This window comes from Ochotona curzoniae, unplaced genomic scaffold (genome assembly GCF_017591425.1).
Source record: "Ochotona curzoniae isolate NIBS_2020 unplaced genomic scaffold, NIBS_Ocur_1.0 contig_883, whole genome shotgun sequence".
NCBI lineage: Eukaryota > Metazoa > Chordata > Mammalia > Lagomorpha > Ochotonidae > Ochotona > Ochotona curzoniae.
The window spans coordinates 28,082,366-28,098,266 of NW_024466599.1; the positions used below are offsets into that span (position 1 = coordinate 28,082,366).

General features: G+C 45.2%; 1 protein-coding gene across 1 annotated transcript in view; it reads left to right on the top strand.

The window, feature by feature from the left end:
• Positions 1 to 13,132, top strand: part of TMEM178A (transmembrane protein 178A) — a 57,545-nt gene extending 44,413 nt beyond the window's left edge. Inside the window, exons 3-4 of the mRNA XM_040993988.1 lie at positions 869 to 1,006; positions 12,891 to 13,132. Coding sequence (XP_040849922.1) covers positions 869 to 1,006; positions 12,891 to 13,132 — 380 coding nt within the window. The remainder of the gene's footprint in view (positions 1 to 868; positions 1,007 to 12,890) is intronic.
• Positions 13,133 to 15,901: the final 2,769 nt, after the last annotated feature.

The window sequence follows — 15,901 nt, forward strand, 5'->3', positions numbered from 1 at the left end:
AGAGACTCATAGACATTGAGCTAATGATGTTTCAAATCAGTTTTGTTCTTAAAGTGAAAAGAGGAGGAAAGAAATTGAAGGGTGAAAGAATAACCAGCAGATGGACCATGGGAATGTTATTTCTGCAATGGGAAGACAAGTATCCAGATACATGTGGCCAGTTTTTGCAACAGACGGGCTCCTGTGGGTGGCTTGTCCCATGAGGACAGTCGCTTCCTCAACCTGAGTTATGGATGTTTGGGTTTTAGGGGAAGGTGTACTTACAAGCTCATGTCTCACTTGTGTGCTTTGGGCCACTGTCTCAATCATCTCAATTGCCTTTGCCTGTCTCAAATAATTTTTGGCCATAGGTAAGAGTAGTTGTAAATGAAAACAAATGACTGGAATCCATGGTCTGCGGATAAAATTCTGTTTCACTACGGCTCCATTTTGAGAATCCTCCCCCAAAGCCAGATACATTCTTAGTCATTACAGTGGTATCAATCTACATTTCTATTGCTGCTATTTACAGCTAATGAAGATATTTCTCAGTCTTCCTCCCTCCCAGTTTACTGAGATATACTGGCTAGCTGAGTTTCCCTAGGGCTGTCTCCTCCTCCACTCTCTACTTGCCATGACTTTCTCCACAGACTTACAGAGGCTGGACTGTGACCCCTCCTCTGGTTACACCCCATCTGTGCTTTCGCAAAATGCCAGGGAAGAGCATTCCTTGGCTATCGTCACCTGTCACCTGTGAGCCCTAACCCTGTCTGTGTTACTTACCAGTTGTCATCACACATACAATGTACACAGAGCTCTTGGTTCTTTCATTTTCAGTCGCTTTCCTGTCTCTTCTGATTGTGAATGTGTCTTTCTGTTTCAAAACTAGATTTGAGAAGAATCACAGCTGGCTTCCTGGGCATGGCTGTCGCTGTCCTCCTGTGTGGCTGCATTGTGGCCACAGTCAGTTTCTTCTGGGAAGAAAGCCTAACCCAGCATGTGGCAGGACTGCTGTTCCTCATGACAGGTATGTTGCACACCTTGTGCCACCTCTCCCTGCCAAGGTGAAGGCTGCTCTGTTAGTGTTGCTTCCAGCTGTGAAAAAAGCCACCCGAAGGTCATTTGACGTAGCTGGGTAATTCAGAATTCCAAGAAAACAACAAAATGCAGCACCAATTGCTCCATCATGGTTTGCTAGTAGCTTTAATCTCTGCATGAGCCAGGTTTGTATTTTTCCATTTTATTCTTTCATGCTGCACCAAAACCTCAGTCCAGTCTCTGGGTGAACATGAGCCATTAATTATAAGGAGCCGTCCAGGAGAGACAAGCTTATAGACCATCCTAACTCATTCCTGGCCGAGAGTTCAGTAGATGGCTTAGTGGTGATGACATGGGCACCATTTCTGTCTATAGGATGCTTCCAAAAGCTCACAGAAAATGGTGTTGAAAGATATGTTGACTTTGATGTACAAGGATGAAGGTTACTGATTTGATGGGATAAATGGCATGTGCTACCATGAGAATCACTTATTGCTCAAGGTGCATTTTCTGTGAACTTCTTGAAGTGCCCTCACCTAAAACCATTATCTGCTTCCCTCCATAGATATTCCCTTGAGGGCTTGCTATGCATCAAGCATACAAAAAGCGAAGCAGACAAGATTCTTGGCCATTTTTCCTGTGAGGAGACAAACACAATGATTGGTGATCACAAGCAAAGCTGTGATCAAGTAGGGGGTTGGGCAAGGCTTCACTGAGGTGTGATTTCTAAGCTAGATCCTGAGAAGCAGCCATCCGTTGGGAGTGTGCTGCTGGCTGTGGAAGCCACTAGTCCTCAGCTGAAGGCCAGGAGGGTCAATTTGAACTATGGAAAGAAGAGCAATGTGGTTGGAAAGAGTGAAGGGAGGGACCCATCGCAGTGGAAGACGCAGGCGGTGGCTGAATCTTCATTCCTTTTATTTATTTCAATAAAGAGTTATGGAGAGAGGGGATGTAAGTAAGAAAAAGAGTAAGAGAGAGAGAGAGAAATCTTCCATCCATTGGTTCACCACACAAACGGCCACAATGATTGGGTCACTGTGCCGGTGTGGGAGACCTGGGTTGAGTTCTGAGCTCCTGGCTTTGTTTTGGCCCAGCCATGGTTATTGTGGCCATTTGGAGGATGAACCAGCAGAGAGATCTTTGTCTCTCTGCCTTTCAAATACATTTTTAAAATAAATAAAAAAATTTAAAGGCAAAATTTGAGTAAGCCACGAAAGCAGCATACAAAGAGACTGTGCTAGCCAGAGGATTTCTTGAAACCTGTGTTGGTGCTTAATACTCATTAGTATTCCCTGCCCCTTTATTAGCTGTACCCCAGTTTTCCAGATTCTTGTCTCTATATACATCCAAAAAGAAGAAAAACTACAGATTTGCTTCTGTCATCCCTGGCAAGAGACATCACAACCCATTGTCAGGAACAATGAGAGAGGCTCTGGGTTCTAGAAACTACTCCTGTGGAGTAAAACACTTTATTGAAAGAACACGTTTATTACAAGAATACTTTTAATACAGGTAGTACTTGGGATAGTGTAAGATGTTCTTAGCGTGTAAAATAGTTGTTAGCATTAAAACAAGTCACAAGTCATGAAAGCTCAGTGAATGAATGGTCCTTGGGAAGCTGAGGGGCCAGCCTAGAAGGAAGGTGAATGTTCACCCCTGGGTTCACCCTGACAGCCAGGTGACATACAGAGGTACTTCCAAACATCTGAAACTCATGCAGAATTTTTTTTTTTCACAATATATATTTTCAGTGAACTCTTTGAGAACTCCTATTTATAAATGTAATTCAAGAAAATGATTGCCCTCAAATAAGCTTATTTGAATTCTGTTTTTCATGAACTTTTTGGGGTAACCTTGTATTTATTCATGTAGTGCCTTGCTATGGAATTTAGAGATGGTCATTTTGTTTTTGCTACTGCAAATCTCACCTTTGGAATTTCCTTTGGAGTCGCTGAGATAGCAGCATTAATCTGGTGTGTGAGATAAATTAGCTGTAGGACCTTCACATGCAGTAGCAGACAGAACAGAGAGGAGTGAAAAGAATTGATTTTAATTAAGCAGAATGTCTTCAGCAGTTCCAGTCAGCTCCCGCCCACAGATTTTTGATGCTAAACATAGCCCCATCTAAAGTGCTGGCATCTTCATTCTGTGCCTGAACTTCAGTGAAGAACGGCAGTGATGTGACAGTATGCACTGGTGAAACACAAACTTTGGAACCTTTCTCCTTCAGCCTCTTTGTCTGCAGTAGCGCTTTAGTACCTATATGTGGAACAGTGACTATCAGTTCACATCAGGGAGTCGGATCCTGTTCCCTTTTCTCCCCCCTGGACTCTCATACAGGGTCCTCCAGCAGGACCAGAGGCAGGCCTCACACCCTTAAGGCTTCATCTTTAGGATTTTGATATCATGTCTTTTGGGGTTGTACGCACACAGAGGTTGAGAGAAGTTTGGAATTTCTGCCCCTTAGTAGGCCATGCTGCCTATGGGGTACCCATGAAAGCCTGTACAGTCATGATGCGTTTTATTAAATCGCTATAGCCAGACAATGACAATTATTATACTTTAAGTTACAAATACTTGAAAGGAATAAATTTAATTAATACATACTTTTTTTGTTGTTATTTGAGAGGCAGAGAAACAAAGGTCTCCCATTCACTGATTCACTCCCACATTACCTGGGAACCAGGCTCCCAATCGTGGCATCTCACACCAGTGACAGGGACCCAACTACTTGTGCTGTCACCACTGCCTCGCAGGGTCTGCGTGTGCAAAAAATCTAGAACAGGAAGTGAAGCTGGAACTCAGACCCAGGCACTCTGATAAAAGACGTGGGTGTCCTAACTGTTGTCTTAACCTCTGTGCGGGGCAGCCATACCCAAATATTTTTAAAGTATGGATTTTGTGTTTCTGCTCTATGACTTTTGCTATCTTTAATACACTAAGATTACATCTGATAGAAGTTGGACCTCTGTTGGTGGGGGCCTCACGGCCAGTACCATTCTGGAAGAGTTCCATAGCACATATCACTGCTGGCCTGACAAGGTTCTCACCTTGTGTGATCCGTTCTTTTGCTTCGATGCATCCAAATTTTTTTTTTTAATGCATTCATTGGAGGTATATTGAATCACTGATATCTTAAAAACTACAGATCCATGCCTTATCTGAAACTGCAGTGGTGTTTGTTTTGGAATTCAAGATTTTAACAAAGCTATTGTAGAAAGGTAATATGATGCATCCACCGTAAATAATCTAACAGCCTCAGCAAGGTTTTGCGTGGCATCTGAAATCAACAGCATGAGTATTTCTGCAGCGAATCATATGAATATTCACAGGAGGCAGGACCAGTGGGCACTGGAATAACCCCTGTCCGTAGACCAAGTGTTACCACTGAAAGAGATGGCTGCAATCGCCTAGTAAAAGCTTGCCTGGGCTTTGGATTTAGGACTTACAGATGTGGATCTGGATTTAGAATTTGGCCTCATTAATTCTGCCAATTTAGTTAAAACAATGTTGGCACGGATGTTTTGAGTAATCGGTCTGAAAAGTAACAGGAGATGTTTTTGCTAGAAGGACAAAGGGACCAGAACGATAGGCAGGCTGCCGTCTTATGAAGGAGTGAGGGCGGGGGAATCAATGCCCATTCCTTTGGGTTTTGCAGTTACGTCATTTATCACATAGGCTAACCAGAACAAAGAGGGTTTTTCTGCTTTCAGCCTTTTAAGTGCATCAAAGACAGGTGGCCAGAAGACTGGGCCTTGTTACCCTAATTACATCTTAGCCACAGGGGCCTGGAGGATTTTAGGACAAGAAATGAGGTTGATTTTCTGGGATGATAAACTTACTGTTGTCCTGGTCAGAAAATTTCCCTTCCAGCCCCACACTTCTATGATATCATGCTATCTTCTAATTAAGTATATGGGCAGAAAGCATTTTAATATTTTATGAGCGAAGTAGCTGCATACAGGGCCTGACAGGGAGCCAGTAATTATTCACTCTTTTGAAGATGTTCGCAGCACTAGCCAGCAGCCACTCACAACTCAGGATCTCTTTCCCGCTCCCCCCCACCCCCCGGGTCACCTCCGGAGCTGAAGTTTTCAGCTAAGTCAGGGAAAGGTAAGTCCCGGGAGGCGGGAGAGCTGGCATCTCTTCTTTTGGGCCTGAGGGATGGCCCCTCGCATCTGGAGCTTTTTGAGTATGAGGGGCTTTCTGTTTATCTACTCATATCCCATCACATGACCCGCATGATGAGGTTGCTACCATCAAGAGTTCGCTATCATCAAGAGTAATAACTGCAGGGGGGTAAGTTGGAACAAAGTGGCACTGAAGTTAATAGAATGTCAAGGTATTGCAGAAGTCAATTTTGGTTAGAAGATTTTCTTAGATCTATATGTGCTTGGCTTTGTTAGACAACAGACAGAATTTACAGGAAGTTGGAATCTATAACTTTAGTGAGAGACGCATGCAGGAAAGCAGAGTAGAAGGAATACGTTAGATTCCTGACCACATCAGTGTTGAACCATTTATGGCTGCCCCCAACCAGAACTTTCCTAAGCAATTAGAACTTTATCTTAGACATCATAGCTACTCGATAAATGTGAATATCTGATCAAGTAAGAACATAGTCCTATGATGATCTATAAGAGGTGTAGAAATGTAGTTCATTTGCTGACTACACACACACACACACACACACACACACACACACACACACACACACACAGTATTATGGGCTGAGCCGTGTTTCTTCCAAACTCTAATGTTGAAGTCCCATCCCCTAGAGAGTGCCTCAGAATGTGAGCTTATTTGGAAATAATGTCTTTGCAGGGAAAGCTAATGTAAATTAGGTTATGAGGGCAGGCCCTAACTCGGCATGCTGGGGCTCTTAAACAAGAGGAAATCCATATACTTGCAGAGGGAAGATCGTGTGAAGACATAGGGAAAAGAGGCCTTCTACAAACCTGGATGGGAATTTCAGAAGAAAGCAATGTGGTTCACACCTGGGTCTCAGATTCCTCGCCTCTAGTCATGTGACAAAGTACATTTCTGTGGTTTAACCACCTGACCTGTAGTACTTCGTCATGGTGGCTCTAGCAGAGTCCTACACTGAAGTCTGTGAGGTGTGGATGTGGAACCTATGGGAGAATTCCCAATATAGATTCCAATCTGTGAATCCAGCTACACTAGGCATCTTTCATTTCAGACAATGCTTCTCCTTGATGTCTTCCAATTTGAAAGATTGCTTTTTTCCCCACTTTTTAAAACATCTTGAATGTGTTCAGCTTCACTTAAAAAGCTTGCTGAATGAGTTGGATACAATGCTTTGTCCACGAGTGAACACTTCCTTCAAGTTATCACAGGTGGTCCTGCGCTCCCACAAATAGTGGCAGGAATAATGTGGCAGGAGCTCTTAAATAGTGCTCTTCCTGTTCATGTCTCCTTCTTTGCTTTCCTTCCACTCAGAACAAGTTCAAGAGCACCTTGGCAGGAGAAAAGAGGTCACTGGGGCCAGCACGTGGGATTTGTGGGCAGAGGGAAGGGCAGCAAGGAGGCATGCCTGTGAGCGCATAGACCTGCCCTCTGCCCCTTCAAGTGAGTGAATAAAGGGACCAAGACACAGACAAGCTCTCATCCTTGGATGAGTACCTTATCCTGAAAAGAATTTACCTGATAACAGAGACATACATACTATTTCACTGTAAAATGGATACAATTGAGTAAATAAGGCATAGGCTGTGGTATTGCTGGCATGAACTTGACTGTATCACTGGGGCATGCATAAGCCAGGGTAAGTGTAGGCTACAGCATCAGCTGGCAAGTGCTGGGACTGGGGGAAAATCCTGTCAAGCTAAAATGGAGAACCACCTGGAGAGTGCAAGATCCAGGCCTGGGACTGGGCCCAGTAGGGAAACTGTGTGCTCTGATGGGTTGCAACTCCCACTGTGAGCAAAACAACCAGGGCTGGCAGCAGACCTGGCTTGATAAGCAGTGGGACTCACTGGCACGAGTGTGGGTTGGATAGTGGGGTCAGTTGGGTTGAGCTAGGCTTCAATGCCCATTGACATGTAGGAGAGCTGATTGGGTTGTGGGACAGAGTGGACCAGTCTGCTACACAAACAGGCAAGCACAGGAACCAAGGCTGGGGAAGGCCTAGTGGGAGTTATTAGGGGTTATTTCAGTTCCTGCTGGTATACAAGAGGGCCGAGTGTGGTGGGTAAGGTTGGGCTGGGCTGCAGCACCCATTTGTTTACGTAAGAGATGTGACCGGAAACAGAACTGACCCCAAAAGACCAGTGTGTGCATAGGTCGATGTGGGTGACTGACAGAGCTGGACCTCGTGCTGACAAAGCACCTATAAGAGTCAGGTCTGGAATCACTTCAGACAAGGTTTCTTTCAGGATCCACCCCCCCCTCCACCAACTGAATCACTCAAATTAGAACTCCAACCATGGGAAGAATTGTAGGATCTGTGGTCTGACTGTACAGTGCATATATCAGAACTGGGCTACCTCAATGGCTAAGATGGAATAGTGGATAGCATATACAGATGCACATGGAGGATATGGCATTACATTGGGGGCCTGCAGAGGACATTTGGTACCATAGCAGAAGAAAGAGGGCAGAACAAATTGGACAATTACCCCCAGCCAAGTGTTGACAGCAAATATCTGGGCAAATAGAGACTCTAAGGTGGACTGTGTCAGCCAATGGATCTTGGTAGGATTTCCTCACCCTTGGATTGGGAGATTGACAGCATCTCAGAACTATTGAAAGAACTTGATCGGTACCCTTGGAGCATGCTCTACACTGAGGACCCTGGGATGACATTGGGTGGCCTTTGCCTACCCTTGTGTAATAAGATGGTTGGAAGGCTGGGTGTGGCTTCTCTCCTTATCTCCCACCTCCCGCAGGTACAGGAAGGAGAAAAAGAAAATTTGGAAACAATGCTCTCACCCACCTTTCCCTAGTCCTTGGCCCTTCTCACCCTAATTAATTATGTAAACATCATCGAAAATAAAATTTTGAAAAGATAAATACACAAAAGACCAAGGGAAGCTCGTAGCTGTAAGGCAAGAGGGACCTAAGCCTGAGAGTAAAGCAGTAAGCATGCCTTGAAATCCCGTGGCTCACTAGCAGAGATGGAGCTTGGGGGAGGAGCTTCAGCCCTCTGGCAGCTTGGACAAAGATAAATTCTATTAGTGCCACAGTTCCCAGTGTCTGTGAGGTAGGAACCGACCGAATGCCTGGGGCAGGCACAACTGTTCGTGACACTGAAGGCAGAGAGAAATCCTCATCTTGGTGGCGTTCTCAGATTAGATTGTTTCTCACATTCCTTTTCTGTTCAGTATGAACCAGTGGCGTAATGCTAAGATTCATTTTGCCAAAAGCAGATTCATGGAGTTGGCAGGGGGAGAAGCGCTAATGTAATCAGCGTTTAGTGCAAGATCAAAGGGAGTATGTACAGAAAGGAAAACCACTTTGTAGTTGCATAATACTATTAAATTTATCAGGCAGTTTTAGGAAGTGGTCATATTCCACGTTTTATTTTGGATTGACGGGATCACAGAGATTTAACACTGCCAGGGACTTCGGTAGCCAAGCCCCTTGTTTTTATCCAGATGGCAAAACTCAGACTCAGAGAATGAAGGCTCCATGGCGATCAGGAGTGGAGCAGGAGCTGGGGTATATGTAGTGTTTGCCTCTCAATGTAATGTACTTAGACATCAAAGGATGCTTAAAAGCCCAAGCTTGAACTCCCGCTTTCAGAGGTCATTAAAATGTTGTTTGTAAAAATGCTTGCTTTGGGGGGCACTGAGCCGTGTACAGAGAGGTATCTGTGTAAGGCAGTGGCTTTTATCTGTGTCTGTCTTCTGTTATGTTTTACCTGTTGACACACGAGAGGTCTGTTTTTCCTAATGGCTTTTACTCGGTTACCAGGGTTCATTATTCTGTTACCAGTGTTATTTGCAAACACTGTCTCTGGTTGCCAGTGAATGCATTTGTGTAGATGTAAGAGCATTTATTCATTTGTTATTTACAAGGTTGGAGAACAGTGGAGGTTTTTTCTTTTTTTTTTATGAAAGAATGCTTTTCAGTTTAATCTTTCTTTTGGAGAACCCAAAGTTACGGTATCTTTGCTGTATCTTTGTGATATCTTTGTGAAGCGAGAATTCAGAAGATTTGATCCTTGTTAAAAAAAATCCAATACACTTTACATCTTAAAAACAGAATTAGACAAGGTGTAGGAAATACCTTGTATTATCTCAAATCAAACATCCCTTTAATTGGTGACAATTATTTTGTAACTGCACGTTTGGAGAAGGATTCAGGCAATATGCCCTTACAGTATTTGAGTGGAGTAGGATTCTAGCACTTAAAAAAAATGGCAATAAGGTGATCTCTTTTTCCTCCTGAATTTTGCTGCTGGTGTTTTTGATCTCCAAAGCTGCAGGTTAACAAAAGGGAAAGGGCCTACTACTTCTAGCTGTCACCTTGCAGTTCCAAAATCTGGACCTCTCTCTTCACTGGATGTATGGCCTATGTCCTTAAGGATGCCAAAGGAATCTCCTAGCAGATGGGTGCTCCCTCCATTGCCCACAGAAAATGAAGAAGAGTTGCATAGGACACGTAACAACAGATCTGAAGGTTCTGATATTTGACTGAGTGCTAGTGTCTGTTTTTACTACCCAGCTCCAGTTCAGCAACTGTCTCATTCTGATCCCATGCTATCCAAAAAGGAATATACAATATGGTAGAAAAGAAACATGTACACCTTTAGAACATCACTTGAAGTGATTGCTGTGTTTGAGGCTTAGGGAGGGTTTTTGTCAAGGTTCTGATTTTAATATTTTAGAATAAATAAATGTAGACAGAAAAGTGAAATTTGGTTCTTGCTGCTTTTTCTTATGTCACTCAAATTGCCAGCACTTTGAACTGTTGATATGATCTCCTTCTTGGCAATTTTACATCAGTCCCAAATTCTTTCCAGACTCAAGTTATATTGCTTAATTCTTCATCTCCTATTCAAAAAAAAAAAAGGCTGTGGTACCCAGTGAGAGCTGGAATGAGTGTGGGTCATTCAGGCTAGGCATCACTACCTGCCAGCAAGTGCCAAGATTAGGGGATGGTCAGTATGGGTAGCGGCACCCACCTGCACACACAAGATCTGTTGCTGGGGGTGGGTCTGGTAGGAGAAATAGGGGAACTGCCCAACTAGGCATAACTTCCATTGGTGAACATGAGAGCTGGGGCTGAGAGCAGGCTAGACTAGACTAGGCTATAACACTGTTGGCATATGTATGAGTTGCGTCTGGGGTGGGCTGGGCAGGGCCAGTCCACAGCACACACTAGCATGAGTGAGAGCCAGGACAGGGTAGAGGCCAGAGAAAGTTGGACTGAAATGCCCGTCAGTGCGGACTGAGGGTGGGCCTGGCTGGGCTAGGCTGCTGCACCTGCCAGCGAGAGCTGGGATTGGAAACAGACTAGGCTAAGCCAGGCTGTAGCACCTGCTGGTGAATGCCAACACTGGAGGCAGGCCTTCTCAGACTAAATGGCAACACCTGCTGGCACACAAGACCCAAGGCTGGGAGTTAACCTGTTAGGGAAACTTTGGGAACTGCCTTGTTGGACTGCTGTTTGCACTGGTGAGTGTGAGAGCTGGGTCTGGAGGCATTCAGGCTAGGCTAGGATGCTGCACCTGCTAACTTTTATGAGAGACAGAATGGGTGTTGGCTAGCCAAGCTAGGCCACAACACCAACTTGCAAATGTCAGGACTGGATGTGAGTCATGTCAGGCTTGCCTACAGTACCCTTTGACAAACATAAGATACGAGGCTGGGGACAGGGTTGGCAGAACTGTGGGTACTCCCCTGCTAGTCTGTGCTTATTGCTGGTGAGCACAAGAACCAGGGCTGGGTGCAGGCCAGACTGGATAGGTGGAGGCACCTATTGGTATACATGAGGACTGGGTCTGGGGGCAGATTGGGCTGAGCTAAGATTGGGGTGTGCATGAGAGCTGGATAGGCTGTGGGCTGGGCCAGGCTAGGCCATAGAGGCATGTACAAAGACTAGGACTGGGGTGGGTCTGATAGGGGTTAGGACGGGTTGTCATGCTAGGCTGCAACACCCACTGGTGTGTGTGAGGACTGGGTCTGTGGTGGGCGGCTGGGCTGGGCTGCAGCACTTGTTGGTTCATTGACCAGACAGCTATAGCCACCAGTACGTGCGTTGGCTGGTGCAGGTGACAGACTGAATCTGACCCTGCATTGGCTGATGCACACGACAGTCGAGTGTGAGGTCACCCCAGGTGAGGTTTCTTGAGGGATTCCCCAACTAGACACTGGACTCAGACCGTGGCTACAGGGAAATATCACAGGATGTGTGATCTGACCCTTAGAGTGCATTTATCTGGACTGGGCCTCCTCAGTTGCTAGTACCTGTGCAGTGGACTGCTAGCATGTCCAGGTGCACATGGGGGATATGACAGCGAGTGTATCTAGGCCTGCAGGGGACATCAACTGCCTCATCAGAGGCTGGAAAGCGGAACAGGTTGGACAATTCTCCTGGCCAAGCTTTGCAGCATGCTCTCGGGTCTGTGAATGCACTAAGGTGGACGCTGTCAACCAACAGACCCTGGAAAGATTTTCTCAACCCTGGGACGATGAAACCAACAGCTTCTCAGAACTATCGGGAAACAAACAGACAAACAAAAAATGAAGTAATACTCTCATAACATTATTCCCCACGTTGGGGTCACTAAGACATTGTTAGAAATCACCCCCATCCCTGGGTGCTGATGTAGTTTAACAGCAAAGAGCAGCTCTATCCACTGACTCCCCTGTGGGCTCAGGAGGAATAAAACCCTGAAACATTTGTCCCACCCACCTTCCTCCAAAGCTGACCCTTACCACCTTAATCAGAGGCCCACATGGAGGTGTATCCCTTGTAAGCAATATTAAAGAGAAAATAAAAAATTTTTTAAAATATATTTGTTGAGACTTGAATATCTGTCAGATGCTGTATCTTTTTTTTTTTTTTAATGTAGCAGCTTGGTTCTGGTGTGGTAGCCTAGCAGCTAAAAGTCCTCACCCTGTTCTAATTCTGGCAGCCCCACTTCCCATCCAGCTCCCTGCCTGTGGCCTGGGAAAGCAGTCAAGGATGGCCCAAAAGCCTTGGAACCTTGCACCCGTGTGGGAGACCTGGAAGAGGCTCCTAGCTCCTGGCTTCAGATTGGCTCAGCTCTGGCCATTGTGGCCACTTTGGGAGTGAATCATCAATGGAAGATCTTCCTCTCTGTCTCCCCTCCTCTCTGTATATCTGAATTTCAAAAAAAAATAATAATAATAAAAAAGAGTAAAAATTTGTAACAAGAGTTCATTTAAAAGATTATTTATAAGCAAAGTGATAAATTTATGAGAATACTAAAAAAGAAATCAGTTTTTGTAATAATTGTAACTACATGAAATGTGCCAAATCAGGCATAGAGCAAAAAGAAATAGAAACTATTAGGTTTGAATAATTACAGAATATTATTTCTTGAAATAGTTAGAATCCTTATTAAATTGCTTTTAGTTTAAAAAAAATGTACTCAAACATCCCTGAGAGTTCAAGGCAGATAATTCAGAATAATTCGAGATATCAAAAACCTCATCTTTTTCATTTCTGTTTCTCTGGTCCTTCGCCTAGGGTCTAGCACATAGAAATGTTGCCGATGTTTAATGCATTCGTTCAGCTGAAAGGATTCTGGATCCTTTATGAATTGGGAATGCTTGCCTTGCTCGCTGCTCCAGTGTTCACAAAGGCCTGTCTGGCATTTATTTGCCTTGTAGGAGGGAAAAACTGTAAGTGATCATTCTGTTCTCTTTGTATTCTTCCAGGGATATTTTGCACCATTTCCCTCTGCACGTACGCTGCCAGTATCTCGTACGATTTGAACCGGCTCCCCAAGCTGATTTATAGCCTGCCTGATGACGTAGAACATGGCTACAGCTGGTCTATCTTCTGCGCCTGGTGCAGTTTGGGCTTCATCGTGGCAGCAGGAGGTCTCTGCATCGCTTATCCGTTTCTCAGCCGGACCAAGATCGCACATCTAAAGTCTGGCAGGGACTCCACGGTATGACTGAGTCTGCACACAAGGCCCCACCAGCGTGCGGGCAGCTCCTGCAGGGAGCAGCGAGGAGTTCCTGTGGGATTCCAAGCACAAAGCTGTCTTCCCCATCCTCAAGGGCCGCCTGCCAGGCCTTTCTGGATGACTGCTATAAAAATCTTGCAAAACCTCCCAACTTTGCTAAGGACAAGACTACTGTGGATTCAAGTGCTTTAATGACTATTTATGTTTTGACGGTGAGAAATCAAGAGCAGTGCCATGGAATATTCCTGAGCAGAGGGGGGCAAAAAAAAAAAAAAAAGGAAACCGCACCGGAAAGATTTGTATGACTTCCACTTGTTTCAGAAAGTTTGTACATAACAGTTACCTGAGAATCATTTCTATTTGCAAAAGGATTCAGAACAAAGCAAAGTATAATTTTCTTGTCGTTGTACCATGCTTGTTGAATTTTAACGCAGCATCTTTGGAACTTGTCCTAACGGGGTCTTGTGTCAGCATCCAGTGTCTGTGCGTTTGTGGATGGTCCTTGTCACAGGAAGATTTCTTCTGTTGCCTTCTTATTTTTTTAATTGAAACTTCTCCTCTGTCTTTGTACTGGAATCAAAATAATAAGAAAAACAGATCAACCGTGCAAGAGTTAATCCGTGACGCTATGCAGTATGGTTTGAAGTCCTGTCGTTCGAATTCTGTCTCTTTATGTTAACTGGATTTCTGCATTAAAATGACTGCCCCCTTGGTAATGTGGGTGTGTTCTCCTGCGTCTCTGAGCTGTGTTGACAAGTCTCCCTAGCCACAGGGGACAGCTGAGAACTCTGTTGTTTGAATGACGTTCTTCTTAAGGCAGTTTACTTCATTTCAGTTAAATTGTTCTTAATTTTCTGTAGCAACGACACACTCGCGATGGACAAAAGGTGTCATTGTCAGACTCCTTTTAAGTTGTACTTTAGTTTCTATCTTTGTCTCTCTCTCTTCCCTTTTCACCGTGTGTCTGGTATTACAGCACTTTCATAAGTTCATGATAAGTGGAATTAGAAGGGACGTTTATGTTGGTGCAAAAACTTTGAAAATTTTGGAGGATACGTGGCTTCTGCCCTTGTACTCGGACGTCTTGGGCCTAGTGATTTTTCGGTGCTGGGTGCAGATTAAAATCACCTGATGAATCCTCCCACTGCCCCGAGACCCCCCGGCCGTGTCACTCAGAATGTCTACAGCTGAGCTGTTATTTTCTTTTTCTTGTGGTTAACAAGAACCCAATCACTTGAGCCATCAGCACTGCCCCCAGGGTCTGTATCAGCAGGAATCATGAGCTGGAGCTGAGGATTAAACCCAGCTGTCTTAATTGCTGTGCTAAATACCCTCTCCCCACTCCTCTCCTGCTCTTCCATTTTCTTTCTGAAAACTGATTTAGTACTCTTCCAAGGAAAGTGGTCATTTATTCCCTCTCCCAGTCTCCCCCAAGAACAGCCTGCCTTCGCAGTGGCAGCACCTGCATATTGTCAGATGAGCTGTTGGGCAGAGGCTTGCTGGAGCTGGTGGTTACCCAAGCCCTTTCCCGTGCTTCCGGGTGGAGCTGAGGCTTGTGGGTATGTTCACTGTCAGTCTCACAGGCCTGCTTGATAGGCTGCTCTCCTTGGATGCGATCAGAGAGGTAGGGAAAGGGGCTATTATTTCTTTTTATGACTTATGCGGGAAATTCTCCAAGCCACAGAGCTCTTTCTTTGAAGTCTTTTAAAGATCCCCGTTGAAGATGTCCAGACTCTTGAACATTTCTATTCCAGCCACCAAAGCAGTGTCTGAGTGAGTAACTTTTGAAGTTTCTGAGATGTTTCCTGGGGGTTTCAGGTGAAAAAGGAAAAAAGCCTGCCGGTGGCGGAGGTTGAAGGGTTCACACACCAGAAAGATTTGCTCTGAAGCCGGGCGAGTTCACTCCGGGTTCGTGCGTGAGCTGGCCACAACGGAGCCTGCTCCCCTCCCTTCCCAGCCTGGGTGAGCTTGGAGCGGGGAGTGCTTTGTCTGGCCAGGTTTCCTAGCCCTGTGTTCACTGTCACCGAAGTATAAGACTTGTTGCCAGCGTTGTGGTTGTCATGGGGCGTTTGGCCGCCCTTCCTTGTCCTTTTCCTAGGGATATTTTCTTAATTGACTTGTGAATGATGAGTAATTGACATGGCTGCACACTCCTGTGCAGGGCAGAATAATTTGCTGAGATTCTTTGTTCTCTGCAGGTTCTTTCTGCCTCAGTCTGTTTCTGTATGTCTTTGCCTTGGGAGATTTTTGCTGGGCAGGCAGCAGAGGCGGCTGTTGTGGGGATATGGGATGCGAACCAGTGGATGAGAACTTTGTCAGTATCTGTTCGTGTCTCAAACTAAGAACCACCACCAGCACTACAGGGCATTAAAGAAAATGCATTTTCTTGAACTATAGTCCCATTAGTTGCACAATTCACTTGATAGCATTCTTTCTCTTTATTTGAGGTTATCCTCAGCAAAATAAAAAGCACATCGTTACCTTTTGGGGGGTAAGGCGTTGCCACTTGAGCATTTACCCTTTTGCAATTTAAGTCTGAAAACATCCTAAGTGCACTGCATAGGTGAGCTGCAGGGCGTGAAGAGGAGGCTGGCAGAATGGGCACTTGGGCAAAGGGAGGCCCATGAGCCTGCTTCAACCATGCAACCATCCGATGGAGAGTGGTGTGTCTGGGATACTCCTCAAGGACACTGCCCTCCATGCCAGTCCTGCTCAGGCTCTCAGTTCAGGACACCTGCTTGCTCTGACTTTTCCCGG